At 41.7% G+C, this 27,989-nt stretch overlaps 1 protein-coding gene across 1 annotated transcript; it reads left to right on the forward strand.

Annotated features, from left to right (window-relative positions):
- Nucleotides 1-12,574: 12,574 nt before the first annotated feature.
- Nucleotides 12,575-27,901, forward strand: LOC133254939 (acyl-coenzyme A thioesterase 1-like). Its single transcript, XM_061429393.1, has 3 exons — nucleotides 12,575-13,304; nucleotides 23,029-23,231; nucleotides 24,700-27,901. The coding sequence occupies exons 1-3, from the start codon at nucleotides 12,848-12,850 to the stop codon at nucleotides 25,303-25,305; spliced, it is 1,266 nt and encodes a 421-aa protein (XP_061285377.1). The 5' UTR covers nucleotides 12,575-12,847; the 3' UTR covers nucleotides 25,306-27,901.
- The last annotated feature ends 88 nt before the right edge of the window (nucleotides 27,902-27,989 follow it).

Below are 27,989 nucleotides of genomic sequence, written 5' to 3' on the forward strand. Positions count from 1 at the left end.
TTTATATGGAAGCCCAAAGGACCTTATATATCCATAGCATTCCTGAACAAGTAGAACAAAACTGGAGGTATCACGCTCCCTGATTTCAAACTATACTACAAAGCTGCAGTCATTAAAACAGTATGGTACTAGTATAAAAACAGATACATAGATCAATGGAACATAACATACAGTCCAGGAATAATCCCATGCTTATGTGGTCTACTGATTTATGATAAAAGATGCAAAAATATGCAAGGAGGAAAAGATAGTCTCCTCAATAAATGGTGTTGAGAAAACTGGTCAGCTACATGCAAAAGAATCAAAATGGGTTACTTTCTCACACCATATACAAAAATAAACTCAAAATGGAGTAAAGACTTAACTAAAAGACCTGAAACCATAAAACTCCTGGAAGAAAACCTAGATAGTATGCTCTTTGACATGGTCTGAGCAATGTATTTTTGGATATGACTCATCAGGCAAGGGAAAACAAAACCAAAAAGAAAAAAGTCTAAGTACATCAAACTAAAAAGCTTATTAATGATAAAGGAAACTATTGACAAAATGAAAAGGCAGCCTATTGAATGGAGAAGATATCTGCAATCCATATGTCTGATAGTGGTTAACATCCAATATATACAAAGAACTCAAAACTCCCTTATGATTATACAGTGGAGGTGACAAATAGATTCAAGGGGATTAGATCTGGTAGACAGAGTACCTGAAGAACTCTGGATGGAAGTTTGTAACATTGTACAGGAGGCAGTGGCCAAAACCATCCTCAAGAAAAAGAAATGCAAGGAGGTATAAAGTGGTTGTCTAATGAGGCTTTACAAATACCTGAGGAAAGAAGAAAAGGAGAAGACAAGGGAGAAAGAGTAAGATATACCCAACTCAATACAGAGTTCCACAGAATAGCAAGGAGAGATAACAAGGTCTTCTTAAACGAACAATGCAAAGAAATAAAGGAAAACAATAGAATGGGAAAGACTAGAGATCTCTTCAAGAAAACTGGAGATACCAGAGAACATTTCATGCAAGGATAAGCACAAGATAGAATAAAGGATAGAAATAAAGGATATAAACGGTAAGGACCTAATAGAGCAGGAGAGACTTAGAAGAGGTAGCAAGAATACACAGAAGAACTATACAAAAAAGGTCTTATGACCCAGATAACAGTGATGGCGTGGTCACTCACTTAGAGCCAGACATCCTGGAGTATGAAGTCAAGTGGGCCTTAGGAAGCATTACTACGAACAAAGCCAGAAGAGGTGATGAAATTCCAGCTGAGCTATTTCAAATCCTAAAAGATGATGCTGTTAAATCCTCAAAGATGATGCTGTTAAAGTGCAAGGTCAGCCATTCTGGAAAACTCAGCAGTGGCCATAGGACTAGAAAAAGTCAGTTTTCATTCCAGTCCCAAAGAAGGGCGATGCCCAAGAATGTTCAAACTAACATACAATTGCACTCATTTCACATGCTAGTAAGGTTATGTTCAAAGCCCTTCAGGCTAGACTTCAGTGGTATATGAATGGAGACTTCAGACGTACAAGCTGGGCTTAGAAAAGGTAGAGGAACCAGAGATCAAATTGCCAACATTTGTTGAATCATAGAGAAAGCAAGGAAATTCCAGAATAAAACATTTACTTCACTGACTATGCTAAAGCCTTTGACTGTGTGTATCACAACAAACTGTGGAAAACTCTTAAAGAGATAGGAGTACCAGACCACCTTACCTGTCTCCTGAGAAACCTGTATTTGAGTCAAGAAGCAACGCTTAGAACCAGACATGGAACAACTGGTTCAAAATTGGGAAAGGGATATGTCAAGGCTGTGTATTATCACCCTGCTTATTTAGCGTACATGCAAAGTATATCATGTGAAATGCTAGACTGGATGAATCACAAGCTGGAATCAAGACTGTCAGGAAAAATATCAAACTTCAGATATGCATCACCCTGCTTATTCAACGTATATGCAAAGTACATCATGAGAAACGCTGGACTGGAAGAAACACAAGCTGGAATCAAGATTTCCGGGAGAAACATCAATAACCTCAGATATGCAGATGACACCACCCTTATGGCAGAAAGTGAAGAGGAACTAAAAAGCCTCTTGATGAAAGTGAAAGTGGAGAGTGAAAAAGTTGGCTTAAAGCTCAACATTCAGAAAACGAAGATCATGGCATCCGGTCCCATCACTTCATGGGAAATAGATGGGGAAACAGTGGAAACAGTGTCAGACTTTATTTTTGGGAGCTCCAGAATCACTGCAGATGGTGAGTGCAGCCATGAAATTAAAAGATGCTTACTCCTTGGAAGGAAAGTTATGACCAACCTAGATAGCATATTCAAAAGCAGAGACATCACTTTGCCAACAAAGGTCCGTCTAGTCAAGGCTATGGTTTTTCCAGTGGTCATGTATGGATGTGAGAGTTGGACTGTGAAGAAGGCTGAGCGCCAAAGAATTGATGCTTTTGAACTGTGGTGTTGGAGAAGACTCTTGAGAGTCCCTTGGACTGCAAGGAGATCCAACCAGTCCATTCTGAAGGAGATCTGCCCTGGGGTTTCTTTGGAGGGAATGATGCTAAAGCTGAAACTCCAGTATTTTGGCCACCTCACACGAAGAGTTGACTCATTGGAAAAGACTCTGATGCTGGGAGGGATTGGGGGCAGGAGGAGAAGGGGACGACAGAGGATGAGATGGCTGGATGGCATCACTGACTCGATGGACGTGAGTCTGAGTGAACTCCAGGAGTTGGTGATGGACAGGGAGGCCTGGTGTGCTGTGATTCATGGGGTCTCAAAGAGTCAGACACGACTGAGCGACTGAACTGAACTGAATGGCAGAAAGTGAAGAGGACCTAAAGAGCCTCTAGATGAGGGTGAAAGAGAAGAGTGAAATAGCTGGCTTAAAACTCAATATTCAAAAAACTAAGATCATGGCATCCAGTCCCATCACTTCATGGTGAACAGAAGGGGGAAAAGTGGAAGCAGTGACAGATTTTATTTTCTTGGCCTCCCAAATCACTGCAAATGGTGACTGCAGCCATGAAATTAAAAGATGCTTGCTCCTTGGAAGGAAAGCTATGAGAAACCTAAACAGTGTATTAAAAAGCAGAAACATCACTTTGCCAACAAAGGTCTGTCTACTCAAAGCTACAATTTTTCCAGTAGTCATATATGGATGTGAGAGTTGGATCATAAAGAAGGCTGAGTGCTGAAGAATTGATGCCTTCAAACTGTGGTGTTGGAAAAGGCTCCTGAGAGTCCCATGGACTGCAAGTAGATCAAGCCCATCAATCCTAATGGATCAACCCTGAATATTCATTGGAAGGACTGAAGCTGAAGCTCCAATACTTTGGCCACCTGAGGCAAAGAGCGGACTCATTAGAAAAGACCCTGATGCTGGGAAAGATTGAAGGCAAAAGGAGAAGGGTGCAATAGAGGATGAGATGGTTGGATGACATCACCAACTCAATGCACATGAATTTGAGCAAGTTCCAGGAGATAGTGGAGGACAGAGGAGCCTGGCATGCTGCTGTCCATGGGGTCAGATAGAGTTGGACAGGACTTGTTGACTGAACAACATAAAACTCAACATCAAAAAATAAATAAACAACAGAATAAAAATTAGGCAGAGGAACTGAATAGATATTTTCCCAAAGAAGACATAATAGATGGCCAACCGGCACATGAAAAGATGCTTAACATTACTAATCATTAGGGAAACAAAAGTCGAAGCCACAATGAGACAGCATCTCACATTTGTCAGAATGGCTATTATCAAAAAGACAACAAATAACAAGTGTTTGGGAAAATGTGGAGAAAAGGAAACCCTCTTGTACTGCTGGTGTGAATGTAAATTGGTGTAGCCACTCTTGGAAAACCATACGGAGGTTTTTCAAAAACTTAAATATAGAACACTCATATGATCCAGTAATTCTACTTCTGGGTACTTTTCCAAAGAAAACAAAAACACTAATTCAAAAAGATATATGCACCCCAACATTCATAGCAGCATTATTTACAACAGCCAAAATATGGAAGCAACCTAAATGTCCATTAATAAGTGAATGGCTAAAGAAGATGTGTTACATATGTACAGTAGAGTATTGTGTGCTTAGTCACTCAGTCATGTCCGACTCTCGCGACCCCATGAACTGTAGCCTGCCAGCCTCCTCTGTCCATGGGATTCTCCAGGTAAGAATATTGGAGTGGGTTGCCATTTCCTTCTCCAGGAGATCTTCCTGGCCCAGGGATTGAATTCAGGTCTCCTGAATTGCAGGCAGAGTCCTTACCAACTGAGCTACGAGGGAAGCCCTACAATGGAGTGTTACTCATATATAAAAAAAGTGAAATATTGCCACTTGTGAGAACACAGATGGATCTTAAAAATTCATTTAAAAAAGTTAAAAAGTTTTAAGTGGTTGAAACTGAAAACAGTACAAAAACATATGACATGTTTTTAAACTTAAGAAAATCAAAGATTAGCAGTATAGCTTGTTCATACTGGTATATACTTACCTACTGTAAACATTCAAAAGAAAAATTTAGTTGGATGCTCCCATCCTTGGGGGAAAGTGGTCACTGGAGGGAATATAAATTCTATCACATCACATCGTAAACTTTTAAGTATTGCTTACATCTGTTTTTGGAAAATACCTATTTTTCCTTTAAGGAACCTATGATTTTTCCTTATAAAGAAATCTAAAAAGCAATATGCATACCTGGAGACCATGAGAAACAAAACATATCAGCTCACTCTCTATTATGAAATCAATCATTACATTTTGCTTTCCAGTATTTTTCTAAGACTTCCAGATACACTATCATATTTGATCCCTATATGGGGGTCTTCTGTCATGTTATACACAAGAACTGTTTATAGCCAGGGAATTAACTTTCTTAAGGCTATAGAACTACTTAGCGCTGAGGCCAGAACTAGAACTCTAATTATGGTTCACCACAGTGTGGCTGCTCACGGTTGAGTTCCACATTTGGAGTTAGTCAGGGTTCTGACAGGTAGGGGTTGATCTTCAGCAGCTTACCATTTACAACATCTCAGGATTCTCCTTTTCAATATTTGAAAAATATTGCCAGTGTTTTATGAACTTGTTAAATAGTGTATGTAACACAGATGGGACATTGCTAAACAGTAGCTGTTACTATACTATATATCTAATAAAATGCTAGACATCCCTGACATTATACATTAACATTGCTCTCAGGATCACATTCAAAAGGTTGACATTTAGTATCTACTAAGGCTGAACATTCTCATTCCCTGAAAGTGAGGTGAAAGGGTTAATTGCTCAGTCGTGTCCAACTCTTTGCGACCCTATGAACTGTGTAACCCGCCAGGCTGCTCTGTCCACGGAATTCTCCAGGCAAGAATACCGGAGTGTGTTGCCATTCCCTTCTCCAGGGATGAGAGGTCCCTTCTTCTCAACCCAGGGATGGAACCTGGGTCTCCTGCATTGCAGGCAGATTCTTTACCGATTCCTTATGACACAGCAATTCCACTTCCAGGCATTCACTCCACCGAAACACACATATATATCCATCAAAATGGACATTAGTTTATTGAATTTTCAGAGCACTAAACCTAAGAGTCCCAAACTGGGAACTACAAAATGCCCAGACTCAGTAAAATTTGACAAATACTTCTATGATCACAAAATGGAATACTATTTGGCAGTGATAATGAGAACTCTACAACTACTCCCAACAATAGCAATGAGAAAAATCAAACAGACACTTTAGTTTGCCTTCTTTAGAAGGCACAGCGATGATTCATCACCATAAAATGCAGAGTTGGGAAAAACTAACTCATTTTAATGGAATAAGAATGGAGTATCTTAAGGAAGGGAAAAGTGCCTGTGAAACCAAACAAAGGTTGTTTGCCCTATGGGCAGCCACCCAATCACTGAGAGACCTAGGTTTGCGGCTGAGAAATTGTTCATTAACAAAGCAACCAAAATGGTCTTCCCATAGATGAGGGCATTGGGATAGCAGTGGTGCAAGGTGATTGGAGACAGGGAAAAGGTGAGGTAATGGATGCTCTCTGCAACCATACCTGGATTACATGCTTCTGCATATTCAAAAGTGGAGGCCCTTAGGATAAGCTGAGTTTGGATTTTCCTGGCCCTCTGACATCAAAAAGGACTGGAAAAGGTCAGTTTTCATTCCAATCCCAAAGAAAGGCAATGCCAAAAAATGCTCAAACTACCGCACAATTGCACTCATTTCACATGCTAGCAAAGTAATGCTTAAAATTCTCCAAGCCAGGCTTCAACAGTACATGAACCGTGAACTTCCAGATGTTCGAGCTGGTTTTAGAAAAGGCAGAGGAACCAGACATCAAATTGTCAACATCTGTTGGATCATCGAAAAAGCAAGAGACTTCCAGAAAAACATCTATTTCTGCTGTATTGATTATGCCAAATCCTTTGACTGTGTGGATCACAACAAACTGTGGAAAATTCTGAAAGAGATGGGAATACCAGACCACCTGACCTGCCTCTTGAGAAACCTATATGCAGGTCAGGAAGCAACAGTTAGAACTGGACATGGAACAACAGACTGCTTCCAAATAGGAAAAGGAGTACGTCAAGGCTGCATATTGTCACCCTGCTTATTTAACTTATATGCAGGGTAAATCATGAGAAACGCTGGGCTGGAAGAAGCACAAGCTGGAATCAAGATTGCCAGGAGAAATATCAATAACCTCAGATATGCAGATGACACCATTCTTATGCTAGAAAGCAAAGAACTACACAGCCTCTTGATGAAAGTGAAAGAGGAGAGTGAAAAAGTTGGCTTAAAGCTCAACATTCAGAAAGCTAAGATCATGGCATCTGGTTCCATCACTTCATGGCAAATAGATGGAGAAACAGTGGAAACAGTGTCAGATTTTATTTTGGGGGGCTCCAAAATCACTGCAGATGGTGATTGCAGCCATGAAATTAAAAGACGATTACTCCTTGGAAGGAAAGTTATGACCAACCTAGATAGCAGATTCAAAAGCAGAGACGTTACTTTGCTGACAAAGGTCTGTCTAGTCAAGGCTATGGTTTTTCCAGTAGTCATGTATGGATGTGAGAGTTGGACCAATCTAAAGCTGAGCGCCAAACAATTGATGCTTTTAAACTGTGGTGTTGGAGAAGACTCTTGAGAGTCGCTTGGACAGCAAGGATCCAAGCAGTCCATCCTAAAGGAAATCAGTCCTGAATATTTATTGGAAGGACTGATGTTGAAGTTGAAACTCCAATACTTTGACGACCTGATATGAAGAACTGATTCATTTGAAAAAACCCTGATGCTGGAAAAGATTGAAGGCGGGAGGAGAAGGGGACAACAGAGGAAGAGATGGTTGGATGGCATCACTGACTCAATGGACATGAGCTTGTGTAAACTCCGGGAATTGGTGATGGATAGGGAGGCTGGCCTGCTGCAGTCCATGGGTTCCCAAAGAGTCGGATATGACTGAGTGACTGAACTGAACTGAACTGACCTCAAACATCCATTCATCAGACACCTGTGCAGGCTCAGTTTTAGGGGTGATGGTCCCAACCAGCCTGAGCCATCCCCCACTGGACAAAAGCTGCCTTCAAGTTCCTATGAAACAACTAGACCTGGGAAGATATGCAATTAGAGTGGCAGAAAAAAGAAAAAACAACTAGAGCAGCTTAATTAGTGAAAGCAGTTTACAAGTACACTGGTTTTAACAAGCTGTTCCCCAATCTGTTGCTCTATGAGATAAACTCAAGAACTCCTGCTAGCCATCACATTCTGTTAATACTATTGGGCCACTGCTTCACTTCATTCATTTGGAACTGGAATGAGCACGGCTTCCAGAATGCTAGTAATGATGTTTCTGCATTCCTCTGCTCAAGTGTATACTTAGATGAATTTCCAACCTGTATGTTCTGGCTGTGAAATTCATCAAACTATATATACATAAGATGTATGCAATATTTTAAGAAGATTTTTTTTAGTGTGGACCATTTTTAAAGTCTTTATTGAATCCATTACAATATAGTTTCTCTTTTTATGTTTTTGGTTTTTTTGGCCCCAAGGCATATGGGATCTTACCTCTCCCAATAAGGGATCAAACCTGCACCCCCCTCATTAGAAGGTAAAGTCTTAATATTGGACCACCAGAGAAGCCACTTTTTTGTATATACATTCAGTTCAGCTCAGTTGCTCAGTCATGTCTGACTCTTGGTGACCCCATGGACTGCAGCATGCCAGGCTCCCTGTCCATCACCAACTTCTGGAGCTTACTCAAACTCATGTCCAATGAGACAGTGATGCCAACCATCTTATCCCTCTGTCATCCCCTTCTCCTCCCACCTTCAATCTTTCAGCATCAGGGTCTTTTCTAATGAGTCAGTTCTTTGCATCAGGTGGTCAAAGTATTGGAGTTTCAGCTTCAGCATCAGTCCTTCCAATGAATATTCAGGACTGATTTCCTTTAGGATGGACTGGTTGGATCTCCTTGCTGTCCAAGGGACTTTCAAGAGTCTCCTCCAACACCACAGTTCAAAAGCATCATTCTTCGGCACTCAGCTTTGGATTGGTCCAACTCTAAAATCCATACGTGACTACTGGAAAAACCAAAATCACTGCAGATGGAGATTGCAGCTTTGACTAGATGGGCCTTTGTTGGCAAAGTAATATCTCTTCTTTTTAATATGCCATCTAGGTTGGTCATAGCTTTTTTTCCAAGGAGCAAATGTCTTTTAATTCCATGGCTGCAGTTACCATCTGCAGTGATTTTGAAGCTCCCCCAAAATAAAGTCTCTCACTGTTTCCAATGTTTCCCTATCTATTTGTCATGAAGTGATGGGACCGGATGCCATTATCTTAGTTTTCTGAATGTTGGAACTTTAAGCCAACTTTTTCACTCTCCTCTTTCACTTTCATTCAAAGGCTCTTTAGTTTTTCACTTTCTCCCATAAGGGTGGTGTCACCTGCGTATCTGAGGTTATTGATATTTCTCCTGGCAATCTTGATTCCAGTTTGTGCTTCATCCAGCCCAGTGTTTCTCATGACTTACTCTTCATAGAAGTTAAATAAGCAGGGTAACAATATACACCCTTGATATACTCCTTTTCTGATTTGGAACCAGTCTGTTGTTTCATGTCCAGTTCTAGCTGTTGCTTCCTGACCTGAATACAGATTTCTCAGGAAGCAGGTGAGGTGGTCTGGTATTCCCATCTCTTGAAGAATTTTCCACAGTTTGTTGTGATCCAGTTTATTTAACTTATATGCAGAGTATATCATGAGAAACGCTGGGCTGGAAGAAGCACAAGCTGGAATCAAGATTGCCGGGAGAAATATCAATAACCTCAGATATACAGATGACACCACCCTTATGGCAGAAAGTGAAGAGGAACTAAAAAGCCTCTTGATGAAAGTGAAAGAGGAGAGTGAAAAAGTGGGCTTAAAGCTCAACATTCAGAAAACTAAGATCATGGCATCTCGTCCCATCACTTCATGGGAAATAGATGGGGAAACAGTGGAAACAATGTCAGACTTTATTTTGGGGGGCTCAAAAATCACTGCAGATGGAGATTGCAGCTATGAAATTAAATGACGCTTACTCCTTGGAAGGAAAGTTATGACCAACCTAGATAGCATATTCAAAAGTAGAGACATTACTTTGCCAACAAAGGTCCGTCTAGTCAAGGCTATGGTTTTTCCAGTGGTCATGTATGGATGTGAGAGTTGGACTGTGAAGAAAGCTGAGCGCCGAAGAATTGATGCTTTTGAACTGTGGTGTTGGAGAAGACTTGAGAGTCCCTTGGACTGCAAGAAGATCCAACCAGTCCATTCTAAAGGAGATCAGTCCTGGGTGTTCATTGGAAGGAATGATGCTAAAGCTGAAACTCCAGTACTTTGGCCACCTCATGTGAAGAGTTGACTCATTGGAAAAGACCCTGATGCTGGGAGGGATTAGGGGCAGGAGGAGAAGGGGATGGCAGAGGATGAGATGGCTGGATGGCATCACCGACTTGATGGACATAAGTCTGGGTAAACTCCGGGAGTTGGTGATGGACAGGGAGGCCTGGTGTGCTGCGATTCATGGGGTCGCAAAGAGTCAGACACGACTGAGAGACTGAACTGAACATAGTCAAAGACTTTGGCGTAGTCAATAAAGCAGAAGTAGATGTTTTTCTGGAACTCTCTTGCTTTTTTGATGATCCAACAGATGTTGGCAATTTGATCTCTGGTTGCACTGGCTTTTCTAAATCCAACTTGAACATCTGGAATTTCACAGTTCTTGTACTACTGAAGTCTGGCTAGGAGAATTTTGAGCATTACTTTGCTAGTGTGTGAGATGAGTGCAATTGTGCGGTAGTTTGAGCATTCTTTGGCATTGCCTTTCTGCCGGGAGCCGGTGAGGCATTCCACTCGTGACAAAGGTCATGAGGAAGGAGGCTCGGCATACGCAAAGGCGGGATCGAGCCTCAGGAGTCCGCCCGGATATTCTTGAGCATTTCCCCCCCAAAAAACCAGAGTCTGCCTACTTTATTGCTTTGTGCTCTCACCTCTGACTTTACTGGGGGCTGTCCCCTACCACCATCTCGCTCTCTCTGTCAAAGAGTTAACTTACAGCTCCAATTAATAAAGTTCCTGGGCAATTAGGAGTGTTTAAATCCAAACCCCTCAGAGGGCTCTCTAACTCGCCTGACAAGTTTACCCGGACTCCTGCAGCTATGCATACGATTGTTTACAGTCTCCCAGCCCTCCAGAGGCACGGGAAGCTTAAGATATTCAAATAGCAAATAGCTCAGAGAGTTAGAAACTGTCAGAATAAGACTAGTAAATGATTTCATTGATGAGTCAATGCTTGTTGCCAAGTTTTCACATCCCCTGAACTGTATCCTTGAATGTGTATTAATTAATAGTTGGTATATAGAAAAAAATAAGTAGTGGCCTTGGTGTTAGTAACTTTAGACCCTTAAGGTAATAAATTCTTTCCTTTGTTGTAAACCCATTACACATCCGCCCTATAGGAATGCAATTTTATCTTTGGAAGATGGCGCCAAACCTTAAAATAATTACTCTTAGAGAAAATAAGTCTTTGTTGATAAGTCCTTGTCAAGAGTCATAAAATGTTAGTAGGCCTTCTGGCCAGAAGATGATGTAAATCACCTAAACCATTTGTATACAATAAATTTGCAGTAAAGAAACCTTGGTTTTTGATAAGAATCAAAGACTGCTGACTTTGCATCCCCTATTATCCTCTATGTTTAACTTAGGGTATATAAGCCCCTGTTAAAATAAAGCTACGGGCCTTGCTCACCAGCGCTTGGTCTCCCCATGTCATTCTTCCCTTTAACTTCCAGCTGAGTCTCCATCTGGAGCGCGGAACCCACCACGCTTACTAATTATGCCTGGGCTTCTAAGACCCACTCGAGAAGGTGTCTAGGGTGAGGCACCTTCCGCTATTCGAGAGGGCGCCTGCGGCCTACGTAAGTGGTGCAAACTTCTTGTCTTGAAGTTTTATTGGTCTCCCGCGTAAACCAAGCTACTCAGCCTCTTTTCTCCACTGAATTTTCCTACTGAGCTATCCTCATTCTATTTTTCTTTATATCTCTAATTAGCATATAAATAGTCGCCTAGGCCGTCTCTCCTTCGAATACCCTGGATCAGCTGGGGCTGGTCCCCAGCACCTTTCTTTGGGATTAGAATGAAAACTGACCTTTTTCAGTCCTGTGGCCACTGCTGAGTTTTCCAAATTTGCTGGCATATTGAGTACAGCACCTTAACAGCATCATCATTTAGGATTTGAAATAGCTCAACTGGAATTCCATCACCTCCACTAGCTTTGTTCGTAGTGATGCTTCCTAAGGCCCACTTGACTTTCCATTCCAGGATATCTGGCTTTAGGTGAGTGATCACAGCATCGTGATTATCTGGGTCATGAAGATCTTTTTTGTACAGTTCTCTGTATTCTTGCCACCTCTTCTTAATATCTTCTGCTTCTATTAGGTCCATACCATTTCTGTCCTTTATTGTGCCCATCTTTGCATGAAATGTTCCCTTGGTATCTCTAATTTTCTTGAAGAGATCTCTAGTCTTTCCCACCCTATTGTTTTCCTCTATTTCTTTGCATTGATCACTGAGGAAGGCTTTCTTAGCTCTGCTTGCTATTCTTTGGAACTCTGTGTTCAAATGGGTATATTTTTCCTTTTCTCTTTTGCCTTTAGCTTATCTTCTTTTCTCAGCTATTTGTAAGGCCTTCTCAGACAACTATTTTGCCTTTTTGCATTTCTTTTCTTGGGGATGGTCTTGATCACTGCCTCCTGTACAATGTCAGGAACCTCCATCCATAGTTCTTTAGGCAGAACTATGAACTAAAGTCAGCTCTAATCCCTGGAATCTATTTGTAAAAGATTTGATTTAGGTCATACCTGAATGGTCTAGTGGTTTTCCCTACTTTCTTCAATTTAATTCAATGACTGTTTTTTAAAGCTGTCCTTTCCCTTTTGTTGGAATTTCGCCTAAATCCACTAATCTCTGATTTCACAAACGAACCAGTTTAAGGCAGAGAAGAGGCGTCGGTGGGCGGGCAGATTCGTGTTCTGGACAGCAAGACATTCCTGTGCGTCCTGTCCTGGCCCGGGTGAACAATCTGGTGCTTTTAACCTCAGACGACTTGGGCGCACAAGGTTCACAGACCTGAAGCCCCGGGACGTTCCAAAGGCGGCTCAGTCACGAAACTTATCTTGGCTCCAGACCACGCCTGATCTCGTCGTGTCTCCGGGCGCGCCCCAGTCGCCCTGAGACAAAACTCCAGCAGCCGTCCGCGCTTCCTCATTTAGAGTACGGACGGAGGCTGTGCGTCTGGAATGACAGTGACCGTGATGCTGGAGCCGGCCGGCCGCTGCCGCTGGGACGAGCGCGTGCATATCACCGTGAGCGGCCTGGCGCCGCGGCAGCCGGTCACGCTGCGCTCGTCCCTGCGCGACGAGAAGGGCGCGCTCTTCAGGGCCCACGCGCGCTACTGCGCCGACGCCGCCGGCCTGCTGGACCTGGAGCGCGCGCCCGCGCTGGGCGGCAGCTTCGCGGGGCTCGAGCCCATGGGGCTCTTCTGGGCTCTGGAGCCCGAGAAGCCCTTGCTGCGCCTGGTGAAGCGGGACGTGCAGACGCCCTTCGTCGTGGAGCTGGAGGTGGTCGACGGCCACGAGCCCGGGGCCCAGCGACTCCTGGGCCGGGCGGTGCACGAGCGCGACTTCCTGGCCCCCGGCGTGCGGCGCGAGGCGGTGCGCGCGGGCCGGGTGCGCGCCACGCTCTTCCTGCCGCCAGGTGAGCCGTCAGTATCCCTAACTGTTGATCTGTCCCTGTGCGAGAGGAAGGCAATAAGTAGGTAGCTCCCAGCATTCCAAAAGTACGTGGGGCTTGAAACTTTGCAGGAGACAGGACTGGACCGTTCGTTCGCTGTGGAGGTGATTACTCTGTTCCGGAACAGAGGTCAGGAAAGAGATCACAAGGAAAGGGAGAAAAGATAGTTGTGATGAAAAAAAAAAATTTTTTTTATACGTAATTCCCAGTTTTTAAAGTTTTCTTTCCAAATCTCTCAATTTTACAACTTTGCTTCTTAACTCCCACCATATATTAAAAGATTTAAGAAAATTAGGGGCCTTTCCTGGTGGCTCAGTGGTAAAGAATCCACCTGGGGCACAAGTTCGATCCCTGATGGGGGAAGATTCCATATGCCTCCAGAGCAGCTGGTTCTGTGTACTACATCTATTGAGCCTGTGTTTCACAAGAGAGGCTACCGCAATGAGGGGCCAGCGTACTAGAGAGATTAGACCCCACTCACCACAACTAAAGAAAAACCCACCCAGCAACAAGGACCCAGCACAGTCCAAAAAAAAAAAAAAAAAAAATTTAAGAAAATTAGCATGAAGGAGGAAAGCCTCTTGTTATCCACTGGAGATCTTTTGATATTGTTTAATTTGACCATTACATAAAAACAACCAGTGAAACTGTTAAAAGATGGTTATCTTCATTAAGAATCAGGCAAATGCAAAATAAAACTGATCTCAATGGGAGGGCAGTGAGCTTTCCTGAAGAGAGATCTTAGTTCCCTGTCCAGGAGCTGAACCTGGGTAACTTGGATGAAAACCAAGAGTCCTAACCACTAGACCACCAGGGGCTAGAGGCAAAGTGGCCCTCCCTGGCTCTTGCCACTGTTTGAAAGCAAGAATGTTTCAAGGAGACAAAAACTGTAAAAACGGGTATAAAGGTTATTAGAGACACAGCCCAAAGTATGGGAGAGCATAGGCAGAAACAGATTGTTTATTTAAGACAGAATCAAGGCAGAAATGCACACTCGAAGAGGAGTGTGGGCATCCTGAGTGAGGTGCACACGAAGTCAAAAACTAGGCAGAAATGTACACCTGGAGGGAATCCGTATAGGCGTCCTCTCTAAAGAGGAAGCGCGCAGTGAGTCAGAAGTCAGAAGCTCAGCAGAGATACACACCAGGAGAGGAATGTAGACGTCCTGAGTAAGGAGAAGCACGGTAAGTTAGAATTCAGGTAGAGATGTACACCCAAAGAAAAAAGGGTATGGGCATCCTGAGTGAGGAGCATAGGATAGAGCTGATGTAAATCACTTACGTAAGACAGTCCTTCCTGTTCGTTGTTTCCCTTTGGTCAATTGTCTCTTCGCTTTAGTAGAGCTCAGCTTCTGCCACTTGCTTTGTCTGTGGAGTGTCTGGTGAGAACAAAGCTCGAATTTTACTCCACTTGACAAACACCAGGTGTCCAGTCCAGAGACCCTCTGTCTCCTTCCTCAGAACTACACACTACATTTCACACCCTCATAATTTAGAAGTCTAACATTGCCAATATTTGACCAGTATGTGGAGGAAAAGGAACTTCCATGTAGTGGTAAGAGAAATACAGTTACTCATCTACTCTGGAAAAAAATTGCTTTTACTTAGTAAGTTGACTATGTCATTCTACTCTTGGTACACCAGTAGGGATTTATGTTTCTAAGAGCAAATTCAACAGAAACAGCCCAAATGTCCAACAATAATAAAACTGATGCATAAATTGAGATATATTTACAGCACAAAAGTGACTGAACTAGAGTCACAGGAACCAACAGGATGAACCTCAAAAACAGTGCTGAATGAAATGTCAAGTTCCTGAAGAACACATTCAGTAGCATTACATTCAGATACAATTTTTTAAAAGGGCAAACCAAACAAACTGCCACTTAAAATGTGCTTCCAAGTGGTAAGAATGTAAAAAAATCAAGAGACTGATAAATTTAGAATAGTGGAAAGTGAGGGAAGAGAAATGGGAACTCACAGGGCTTTGATGGTTAGAACTGAATTATTTCTTAAAGTTCTGGGTATAAACTACTTGCTTTATAATTATTCCTTAAAAATTGCACATTACATACAAACTTTTATGTAAATAATTAAAATGTGAAATAACTAGAAGCATACACGTAGGTAGCTTTTTGAGTCTAGCATAACACACTTGAGATTCGTTTGTGTTGCTCCATGCGTTTGCTAGTTCCTTCTTGTATCTTACACGTTTCCATTATATGGATGTGCCACAGTTTGTTAATTCATTAGCCAGGTGCAGGACATTTGAGTTTTGAGTCTTTGGAGATTATGAATAAAGTCACTGCAAACACTTGAATCCATGTTTCTGTGTGAACATAAGCTTTCATTTTTTGGGGTAAATACCTGGAAGTGAGGTTATACTGGGTCATAACCTAAGTGTATGTTTAAATTTATAAGAACTTGGTCAGTTGTTTTCCAGGGTGATTGTTTCATTTTGCATCCTCACTGTTGCCCTTAAAAATAAAAGTTAGTTACTGGACTAGCAAAAACTGGGTTAACTTGGGAATAACAGAGAATTGTAATTTGGCAGAAGCATGCTATGGCAAAAACTGTAGGCAAGTCCAACAGAACAAGGAGAGGAATGCTATTTTACAGAGAAAAAGAAGGAAGTCGGGAGCTGTTGTTTTGAACAAAAATCCATCAAAGAAAAGAGTTTGGGGTGTCGACAATTTTTCATTGCTGAATTGCTGGGGTAGTCAATTTCTTGGAGGGGAGGCAATATACATCTTTTTCTGTTGGGGCCTGTAATTGATGATTCTTTCCTGTTGATGATCCTTCTGTTGTGATCTATAAGGGACAATTATTCCTACAATTGATGTGGAGTGGTACTGCATGGCAGTTCTCCAGTTCTGTCCTCCTGACTCCATTTTGGTGAGGTTTCCTTTTATTAATTTTCACATTTCTCCCTTTTAATTAAGATTTTTCTCCAAAAACACCACCAATCAAGAGTCAGTGGTCTTTTGTCCTTCAATGTCTGGAAGAACCTTTCCTAGCTGTCATGTCCCTTGTTAGAAACTGCACAAATTAGAAACTTACTGAGGTCACATTTGAGTAACAAGGAGGGGTAGGAGGGAGAACTTTCCAGCACTTTGCATCTATAGTCCATATTTATCAAGACCCTAAGTAATAGGGTACATACACCATTTGGGGTACATTGTTTTTACAAAGGTCTAGTGGGCAACAAGTACAGAATCAAAAATAACAGGACAATTCCAAACTGTAGGCTGAAGGTAGCCAGCTGAACAAATACTTGTCTTTGTTCAGTTACTAAATCATGTCTGACTCTTTTGCAACCCCATGAACTATAGCCTGATAGGCTCCTCCATTTATGGGATTTCTCAGGCAAGAGTACTGGAGTCAGTTGCCATTTCTTTCTCCAGGGGAATCTTCCAACCCAGGGATCACACCCGGGTCTCTTGCATTGATTCGCAAGTGGGTTCTTTACCACTGAGCCGCTAGGGAAGCCCCAGGCACTTATTCTGATTTCGAGGCGTAAAGTTCTCCCTATGGAAGTGAACCTAGAATCACAGATGTCTCCTGGAAGTCCCCATTTAAACCTAGAATCACAGATGTCTCCTGGAAGTCCCCATTTAAAACAGCCATGAGAGCAAAATAGAATAGTGAATACAATAAGAGCACACAAAATCGAAAAGAATTAATCCAGTGCATTTGGGAAGATATACTGCAGGTATAAACACAAAGCAATAGCTAATGAACTCTTCATGAAGACAGCAAAACTTCAAAGATATTTTAAAAACAGTAGTGTAATCTCAAAAGAACTCTTTGGAAACAAATATGTTATCAGTAAGTAGCATGGTATGTAAGGTTGCAAGTTCAGTTATCCTGAATTCGGATAAGAATCCAGTCAGTTATCAGTCCAAATAAAAAAAAAGACATGTGAATCTTGAACTTTCTAATAGTCTTGTCCCTGACATTTTGGCAAAGATGTCTGGTCCGATGGTATCTGCTTTGGTTCTGGGAAGTCTTTGCTTTCAGGTCATCCTCTGGTGTGAGGTTCAGTCAGGGTTTGGTGCCCTCTTGAGAAGTGTCATGTGAAATGAAGAGCCTGTTCCCCGGAGTTTGGCAGCACAAGAGTTGGTTAGCAGAACCTGAAAGTGCCCTTTCCAGTGAGATTAAATGAGACTTTTTGGAGGTATCTTTTCCAGCAAATGAAATCTCTAAAGTACAAGATATGATGCTTAAGGTCTTCATCTCCTGGGAGGGTTCTGTGACAAGACTGCTCTATCAAAGCATGTTTATTTTTAATGGAAGCAACTAGGCCTTTACACTACGATGTATACTTTTTTTATCAGCTGTGAATCAAAAGATGCAGGGGTCAGGTATATTGGATGTCTTGTGACTTTCTCAAAGGGTGAGAGTTTTTGAGTTCCAAAGGGGATGGAACTGAGATTTAGAAGGACCAACAGCAATGCTTTGGCCAAGGTATTTGGAGGGTTTTACAAATTTTGCCAATTGAGTCTTAAAGTGCCCTTAGTTTGTTTGACTTACCCTGAGGATTGAGAATAAGCACAGTGAAAGTGTTGTGAAACCAGCCAAACAGCACAGACTTATTGAAGTACTTGACCAGTTAAACAGGTTAACTGGTTAAACAGGTTAACTGGTTGCCCTGATCTCTAGGCAGTTCAAGAGGGCTTCCTCAGGAAGGGATAATCTTTTACTAACAGAATTTTAGGAATTTTCCAACAAAGGTCCATCTAGTCAAAGCTATGGTTTTTCCAGTAGTCATGTATGGATGTGAGAGTTGGACTATAAAGAAAGCTGAGCACCGAAGAATTGATGCCTTTGAACCGTGGTGTTGGAGAAGAGTCTTGAGAGTCCCTTGGGCTGCAAGGAGATCAAACCAGTCAATTCTAAAGGAAACCAATCTGGAATATTCATTAGAAGGACTGATGCTAAAGCTGAAACTCCAATACTTTGGCCACCTGATGGGAAGAACTGACTCATTAGAAAAGACCTTGATGCTGGGAAAGATTGAAGGCAGGAGAAGGGACAACAGAGGATGAGATGGTTGGATGGCATCACTGACTCGATGGACATGAGTTTGAGCAAATTCTGGGAGTTGGTGATGGGTAGGGAAGCCTGGCGTGCTGCAGTCCATGGGGTCGCAAACAGTTGGACATGACTGAATGACTGAACAGAATTTTAGCTATAGAAGAAACAGTGACCTGTCTACAGGGGAAGGTTTCACTCCAGTGAGAAAAATACAAACCATGACTAAAACATATTTAGTTTTGTGAGACAGAGGAAGCTGAATGAAATCCATTTGCAAAACTCCCATGTTCCATCAGATAATTCAGTGGCCAGGAGTTGTGCAAACAGGTTTTCCTGGATTCTAGCTTGAACAGGTTGGACAAGTGAGGTGCAGGCACTTTTTGTGGCCTTATTTTTCCCCACTGATATTTGCTTGTGAATGCTATCATTTTGTCAGTAGACTAATGGTTTAATGTGTGCACAGAGGTAAGTAGTGGGAATTTTTGAATTTCTGGTAAGACCAGATTGTTGGCTTTTTTTAAAGTAAAGTATGTAGGGACTGGGCCATAAGAGAAGTATTTGGAATCCATTTTTGACAGTGGGCAGCTAGCTCAAGAAAACCTCATAATTGGCACTTAATTGTAGATTTCCAGATGTACAGGATGCCCCAGATCTACCTAGAACCAAAAGGAATCTGTTTTCCATAATCAGGTGCCCTAAATATCCAACTTGCATTAGAGGAACCTGTAGTTTTTTTTAGAGACTTTCTGTCCTTTGAAGACTGAAAAAGGTGGATGCTCTGTTGCCATGAAGAGTTTTACAGAGAGCAGAGAAGCAAATCATTCATCTACTGTGACAAAGTAAAGCCTGCAGAAAGGTTTATATCACCCAAATCAGCTTTTAAGACTTGTAAAAAGTAAGAGGAACTGTCTGTGAAAGGCTGGGACATTGCTGTCCAGGTGAATTGCCTTTTTTCCTACATGAAAGCAAACATGCATTCACTCACCTCATCAATTAAAACACTAAAGAACACACTGTATAAATCAGTTATGGTGAAAAAGTTGCTTTCATTGGGACTAGATATCAGTAGTGTTTGGGGCTTAGGAACAACAAGGCGACAAGGGATAACCATGTTTTTTTGCTCATAACTCTTGGACCAACTTCTCGCCCGATGTATTGGGTTTTCTTATAGCGTAAATGGGCTTCTCAGGTGGCACAGTGGTAAGGAACCTGCCTGCCAATGCAGGAGACCTGAGTTCAATCCCTGGGTCAGGAAGATCCCCTGGAGAAGGAGATGGCAACCCACTCCAGTGTTCTTGCCTGGGAAATCCCATGGACAGAGGAGCCTGGCAGGCTGCAGTCCATGAGGCTGCAAAGAGTCAGAAGCAACTGAGCACACACAATCTAAATAGCAGTGTTCCAGGGACTAGTACAGGGGATAATGAGGCCCTGAGAATTTTAATCCTCTATTATAGGTTTGATGCCTTGCAGGAATTCTTTATTTCTAGGATACTGATTGACTCAGGGAGAAGTTTGAACGTTGTTTGAATTCAACATTCAACATCTGTTTGAATGTTGATAGAAGTTGCATTGTGGATTCCTCTAATATCAGCTGCAGATTTTACCTGTAAAGAGGATGATGGTAGCTATCAAACAGGGACAATTATCAGTGTTCTCCAGATTCAGCTACAGTGCCATCAAAAATGGAGCTAATAAAATATGTCAAAGTGAAACTATTAGTTGCTCAGTCATGTCCAACTCTTTGTGACTTCATGGACTATAGCTCACCAGGCTCCTCTGTCCATGGACTTCTTCAGGCAAGAATACTGGAGTGGGTTGCCATTCCCTTCTCTAGGGGATCTTCCCAACCCAGGGGTCAAACCCGCATTGCAGGCAGATTCTTTACTGTCAGAGCCACCAGGAAAACCATCAGAAATGGAGTCAATAAAAGATGTCAAAGGGTCACTTAATTTACTTGGTTGGCTATTCTGATTGCTACTGTCAGATTCCAGAATTATCTCTCTGTTTGGGGAGAGAAAAATTCCAGCATGATATTTTTCTAAGTCTCAGTCTAATAAATGAATAGGGGCAGAGGAACTCAGGAGAAAAGGGTGTATTCTGTCAAGGAAACAAAAGGAAATAGGTTCAGAGACAGGAACTTCTTGAGATTCATTAGAGATTCCAACTAATTGAACTATTTTAGAACTCCAAAGCAGGGGCTGCTTTACAGAAGTGGGGTTGAGTACTAGGAGTGTAGCTCTGGTGTCATTAAGGATAGAAAGAGCTTCATCCTTAATCTGGAGAAATGTTTCCGCAGGTGGATCAAGATGGAGGATTGGGAAGAGCCCCTGTAGTTCCTTGAAGCTCCATCATTCGAAATTAAGAGGACACTGGAAAGGCTGGCTAGAAGGCTGAAGGCACCTTGAGTGCTAAAATTCTTCAGTGTCCCGTGTCTTCCCAATAATAGGAGCAACTAGAGGGTTTGGGGCTCTATACCTTCATTTGCCAGAATTGAAAGTTAAGAAATCTAGTGATCTTTCTTATCAGTTGACTCATCTACCTTGCAAGTGAACTGATGTGCCAAATTAAATCTGGAGTGGATACAGTTTTCTCATTCCACCCTTCTTATTTCAAATAAAGAGGAACCTCCTGGCTCAGCACAAAAACAGAGTTAAAGGTTACCTGAGTGGATTCACCACCTGAGGGAAAACAGGAACTTCCTTTGCAAACAAATGAGAATTTGTCTGCTTTGCAAACATTCCGAGAACAATTCTAATTGTCATGAACTGGTTCATCAGATTTTTGTGTACAAGTTTGAATTTTGTTTCAATCAGTAGTTTTAGGAAAAGCTACTGTAACTGCTCAGTAGAGGTTTCCAGAAAATATTCTAGCATTTGGCCAAAAGTTAGGGGTTTTTCTAAATTCTGTTTGGGCTGTTCCCATCAGACAGCCTTAATCACATATTTGGGTTGACCCTCACCAATAAGCAGGTGGGCTAACTGATAAAAATCTAAGCAACCAGGTTGGGAAGTTTGAATAAAATGTGTTAGACTCTTCAGCAAACCTGTGAGGGTTCTCGGGTACTTTAGGAAACTCTTCAACTATGACTCCCAATTCAGCCTTAGTCTAGGGAACATAAGAAAGAAAAGGTTTATCTGGGTGCTCAGAAGACATAATTTTAGAAAGGCAGGTTCTGACAAGTTCAGAGGAGGAGGGAGTGGAGAGAAGTGCCAAGAGAAACAGAAAGTCAGTGAGAGCATTGGACTGGGGAAACTGAGGGTATAGAGGAGACCGAGGCAGTGCAGCAAGGGAGGAGGCGGTGGCACTGGACGGGGTGCCCGAGTACAGCAAGTGGCTGAAGGGAGCGGGAAAGAGAGGCCTCAGAAGCATTTTGACTCCTTCATTGTTCGTTTACCTCAGTTAATTTTGAAATTGTAATTTGCAGAGAAGTAATTCAAGATTGCCAGTAATGACTGGAAGCCTCAGAATGCCAATTAAACAGATGTCTAATTCAATTTTAAGAAAAGTAAGCTTGGGGAGCTCAAATGTTCCTCATAATGTTGATTGGTGTTCTCAAATATTTTTCAGTCCATTTAATTAGAAATGCACATGAGGGAAAAAAAAAAAGAAATGCACATGAGGAGGGACCAAAGTTTTTAGATGTAAAACCAGCCAGGGTCCCAGAAAGGAGGGGGGCATTGTCAAAGCATTTTGATGACAGGGATCCCATTTCTTAAAGATTTTTCTCTAGAGCAAAAAGAAAAATTCCTAGACAGCAGAGTTCCAACAGGCACAGCCCAGTACCTAAAGAAATCAGACCAAAGACCAAATGAATACTCTCAGAAAGGACAAAGCCTTTAAATAGATCGCAAATAAAGATTGGAGAACTCAAAATGCAGACAGTGGAGCTTGAAATCCAGGACAGACTTACCCTCAAACTCCAGGCTTGGCTAGAAGGCAGTGAGCACATGGACTCTGTGGGGATGAGCACCTGTGTCCTCACCAACCTGGGAGTTTGGGGGAGATCTCTTAGGATCCCACTTCCGAGCACCAAGTAATGTTGACCTTAAAACGGTTGTTTCACCAGCAAAAATGGGTTATTTCTAGAACACCAGAGAAGTGCAATTCAGGACAAGCAAGCCATGGCAAAAACCATAGGCAAGTTCAACAAATCAAAGAAGGGAATGTTACTTTATAGAGAAAAAGGAGGAAGGTGGGAGGGGTTGCTTCCAGTAGAAGTCTATAGGAGGTAAGTGACAGTTTAGGGCGATGATGGTTTCTCATTGGCTGAATTCCTGGGGTAGTCAATTTCTTGGAAGGGATGCAATGTACATCCTTTTTGTTGTTGTTGTTGAGGCCTGTGATTGATGATTCTTTCCTGTTGATTCTTCTGTTGTGATTTGTAATTGAAAATTCTTCCTATAATTGATGTGGAGTGGTACTCATAAAAGTAGTACATGTTCTTTGCAAAAATCTGTGGGGCTTTGAGGCCCTGGGTGTAGAGGGGAATGTGGGTTTAAACTATGCCACAGTCTGGACCTTTGAAGACCAGAGTTGTTTAGCATTTCTGATCATCAACAGAAAACTGTGACATCACCAAAGAGGCAAAAATGGCTTTTGACACCACAGCAAAGAGTTTCAAGTATAGTTTAACTCTGTTTTTTCTTGCCAAGAACCTGCGCCCTTTCCTGGGATTGTGGACATTTCTGCAGCTGGAGGTGGCTTTCTGGAATATCGAGCTAGTCTGCTGGCTGGGAAGGGTTTTGCTGTGTTGGCGCTGGCTTATTATAACTATGAAGACCTCCCCAAAAGCCTACGACATGTCCACCTGGAGTACTTTGAAGAAGCTGTGAACTACCTGCTTAATCACCCTCAGGTTGGAACTTCTCTAGTTTCATGTTCTACATATCAGTTCTCCTTCTCTGAAAGGCTCTTGGTTTTCACAGAACTTGACAAATTCATGACAGCCACTATTTGCCCCCAACACACACTACCTTTCATAGTCACTTCTCCCAGACAGTTTCCATGCAATTAGATGTTATTGTTAGATTTCCTGCTGGTAAAAGTGTCCTAGTTGAAATTATGGAATTTTAAACTCCAGTATTTTATCATATTTCATTAAGAGCTCAACACATTGAGAACCCTCGGTTTGACCCAGGAAGTAAGAGGGGAAGGGGAAGTGATCACTCTCTCCAGAAGGCTGTCTCATTTAAATGTTTGTGTTTTACAATCCTCTCTTCCATGTGACCATCTGAGAGCAGAGTACTCACTTTTAACAAATCACCTAGTGGTAAAGGACCTGGGTAGTAAGAAATGTTTGAGGGTTCAGTATATCAGAGGATTAGAACATATACCTTGCTCAGGATATTAGAGGATTAATAGGATTGTTTATTTTATAATTCAATCAGAGCTCAAGGTAGATGAAAGCCTTGGAGCTCCTAGAGAAGGTGATGGGGTGTAGTGGAACCAGTATAATAGTGTATTTGATAGAGAAAAGTTAAATTTGAGGTTTGATTTTGCCAGTTGCTAGCTTCTTGACCTTGGGGCTTCTGTATCATACTCTCCAAAATTGGGATCACTATAATATCCCATTCCTAGTACCTTTATAAGGAATAAATAGTTGAAATCAGTCAAAAGTGCTATTGTAGAAACCATGATCCAAAAAAAATAGCTGTTGATAGGTCAATCAAAAGGCCATTTATAGCAGAAAAATTTGGTAATTGATGAGAACAATCTTTCTGGAATAGGGCAAACTCAAACTACACTGGAGGGGACTGAGCAGAGAATTAAGACAAGAAAGTGAATAACTACAGACAAAATTTCCCACAAGTTTTGCTGTGAAAAGGAGTACAAACTAGGGCAGAGTGGATTTGAGGTCAAGGGATTGTTATTAAGGGCTTCCCAGGTGGTGCTTTTGGTAAAGAACCTGCCTGCCAATGCAGGAGATACGAGACGGGGCGGGGGTGGGGTGGGGGGGCTCAGTTCCTGGGTCGGGAAGATCCCCTGGAGGAGGACATGGCAACCCACTCCAGTATTCTTGGCTGGAGAGTCCCATGGACAGGGAGAGAGGAAAAGACCATTGGAGGTTTGGTGGTCAAGGAACTTCAAGGCTAGAGTATTTCGTTGTCCTCCACTTGGCTGTTGAAGACACTAGGAATGGTGATGGAGAAATTGTGGAAAGCAAGGTACAACGAAAGGTTAAGTCAATATCCCAAGGCTGCAGACCTTGATAACTGGGAGAGCCCAGATTGAGACACAGTTCCCCGACTCTCAAGTCCAGACACTACTGGCCACACTGCACTGTTCATGGACTCATTCTCCTTTTCCCTTTGACCTTTTCTCAGGTGAAGGGTCCAGGAGTTGGGCTGCTTGGGATTTCAAAAGGAGGCGAGCTCTGCCTCTCCATGGCTTCCTTCCTGAAGGGCATCTCTGCAGCCGTCATAATCAACGGCTCTGTGCACAATGTCTGGGGAACCTTACACTACAAAGGTGAGACTCTGCCGCCTGCGGGTTTCAACCAAAATCGAATCAAGATGACTAAAGATGGCTTTGTAGACATTGTGGAAGTCCTGAACAGCTCTTTGGAAGGACCTGACCAGAAGAGCTTCATTCCCGTGGAAAGGGCTGAGTGCCCCTTCCTGTTTCTTGTGGGTCAGGATGACCACAACTGGAAGAGTGAATTCTATGCTAACGAGGCCTCTAAACGCTTGCAGGCCCATGGGAAGGCAAAACCCCAGGTCATCTGTTACCCAGGCACGGGGCACTACATTGAGCCTCCTTACTTCCCCCTGTGCCCGGCTTCCCTGCACACCTTCGTGGGCGCTCCTGTCATCTGGGGAGGGGAGCCCATGGCTCATGCCAGGGCCCAGGTAGATGCGTGGCAGCAGCTCCAGACTTTCTTCCATAAACACCTGAGTGGGGAAAAGGGGACAATTCCAGCCAAGCTGTGATCAAGGGAAGGACAGAACAGCTAGGAACAGCTGCCACAGTTAGTGTATACCAGTGTAGGTTTCTTCTGTTCAATAATTACTAGAGTTTTTCCTCTTCAGTGTTAAAGTGAAGTTACCAAGAAGCTTTTTAGATTTTTATAAATTACATACATTTTCAGTTGTTTGAGTGGAGAGTGATTCTACAGAAAATGAAACAAATGGCCAAAAAAACATAATTGACAAGGCTTTAACTCTGAAAGGAAAAGCTATAATACCCAGTTAATAGTACCTAGTACACAATTAGTGCTCCATAATTATTTGAATTATTTATTATTATAATTTAGTTTTTAATTAATAAATGATTACCTATTGTGGAAAAAAGAATACAAATATCAAAAACGTTATCAGATTTGAGTTTCTAATTTAAGAATGGAAGTGAACATCATAGCTGTAAATTAGTATACTAGTTAGATAACTACTTAGATGAAAACTACTAAAAATTTTCAAAGCAAATATGTTTTTAGTTCTTGAATCTTCTTGAATGAGGAAGAAGTCTCCTAGTGCAAATGTATTTTAATTACTTTTTTCATTTTCACATATGGACTTTGTGATTTAGTTGTTTTGAAAGCTGGTATAACATCATTTAGATGAATTTCATAAGTGACTTTAATATTGATTAGCATACAAATGAATGATTTAGTTTTGTATTACTTGATATAAATACACATTAAACTTACTAAACTTTTCTAAAGCTGAATGTGTTTAAAGTAAAAGATACTTTAATTTATGATCATGGTATTTTGGTTTCTCAACTTTCTTTTTCAATAAAGCATCTTCTGACAGATGTTTTCTCTTGAAACTCAAAAACAGTGCTCCTTTTGCTTAGTCAGATTTTTCTTCGGTCCCACTGTGAGGCAGGTGTCATCTCCATTTTACAGATGAAGAAACCAAGACTCAGAAAAATTTTTGCATGGTACCTGTAGAGCAGAGGCTCAGTCTCCCCACATCCAGTTTCTTCTCTCTTTGTTAAGCTCATCCATGCTCTCTGCAGGGTAACAGCCCCAGCCACAGGGAAAGGAAGTGGCTCTTCTTCTACCTAAGTTTTCAGTGGATTTCCTGAACTTGCAGTGTGAGGGTAGGGGTGGTTTCAGGGCACTAATGTTAAAAGTATAGTTCTGGAACCTTGTTTAAATCCTTGCCTTTACCTAGTAGTATGGTTTTGCTGGAGCTGACAGGCAACTTAAAATGCCTACACCCCCTTCCCTTGATTATTAACAATGTGTATGTGATTTGCCCTCCTCCCTTCCTCTTTCCATGTTTCTCTTTCCACCACTTTCTGTAAATAGTTGAAGGAATCTCCCATTAATCAAGCTGGAGAGTCAGGCTTCTCTAGAGATTCTGGGGCTGATCTTGAGGGATAAAAGGCAGCAGCAGCAGAAATTTGGGGGCCAATAAATGACCAAGTGAAAATGCAAACCATATGTTTCAAAAGACACAAAGATGATTTCCTCTTTAAATTCTTGTTAGTAGGAGAATCTAACAAAAGGGGACTAGAGATGCCATAGGCTTATGTTCTGGAGGGAGATGTGAAATACTATGATGTGAAGATTAGAAAAGAATTCAGATAGTGGCCTTTGATATGGGTCTTAACAGATAGGATCTCTCTTTTTCTAAATCTAAAGTAATAAAAATTCATAGAAAACTTGGAAAATAGAGAAAATTATTCAGCAGAAAAGGAATTGCATATAATCCATTCGCTAGAAACTAACATACTTAACATGTCAGAATATTTCCATTTTCCTCTAGGCTTTTTGTTGTATGTATTGAGTTTTTACTCAAGTGTGCATCCTTTTTACTTTAATATCATATGGTGATTATTTTACCATGTTAGTATTATATTCTTCAAACACATGACTTTTTAAAAACAGTGATGTGTATTCTACTGATTGGTGCTACTACCCTTCATTTAATCAATCCTCTGTTGTTAGCCCTTGACATTGTTGATAGTTTTTCTTTATACAGTCTGTTCTGAGGTGAAGGGACATACACATGTATAAGTCTTTGTGTGTCACTGAGTATTTCTTTAAGAGAGATTCTTTGAAAGGAAATTATTATGCATACCAGAAATGACCAACTGCACCATCAAGGACACTGTATGAAACAGCCGTGTTGCCAACATTGGTGCAATATGTGTGTATGTGTGCCTTTGTGTCTAATCCTTTATAACTTTATTAATTTTATGGTTTGAAAAGATAATCTCGTATTACTGTACTTTTTTTGTTGTTGCTGTTAGTAAAGTTGAATATCTCCCCCTCTTATTGGGAAAATATCTGTATTCCTTTTAAACTACATTTCCCATTCCTTCAGAATGTTCTCCTATTTCTTTATGACCTACAGCAGCATTTGATTATGTATTACAGAAGTAAATAATTCTCATATATGTTGACCACATACATCATCTTGTTAGCTGCCATTTAAATTATGTGTGCGTGTGTTAATATATGTATGTGTTAAATTTTGCAAGATGAGTTGATGATGGAAGGTGGAAATGATAAGAAATATGTACCTGCCTGCACCTTTCTCCCAACTTCCAGCACAGAGTTCCTAAAACTCTTATAAATACCTAAGTGATAGCAGCACTAGTCGCATCTTCTGTTCTATTGAGGTGACTCTAAGTGGGCTCCTGGAGGGGGACTGCATGGGCA

The sequence above is a fragment of the Bos javanicus genome, chromosome 10, assembly GCF_032452875.1.
Source record: "Bos javanicus breed banteng chromosome 10, ARS-OSU_banteng_1.0, whole genome shotgun sequence".
Classification (NCBI taxonomy): Eukaryota; Metazoa; Chordata; class Mammalia; order Artiodactyla; family Bovidae; genus Bos; species Bos javanicus.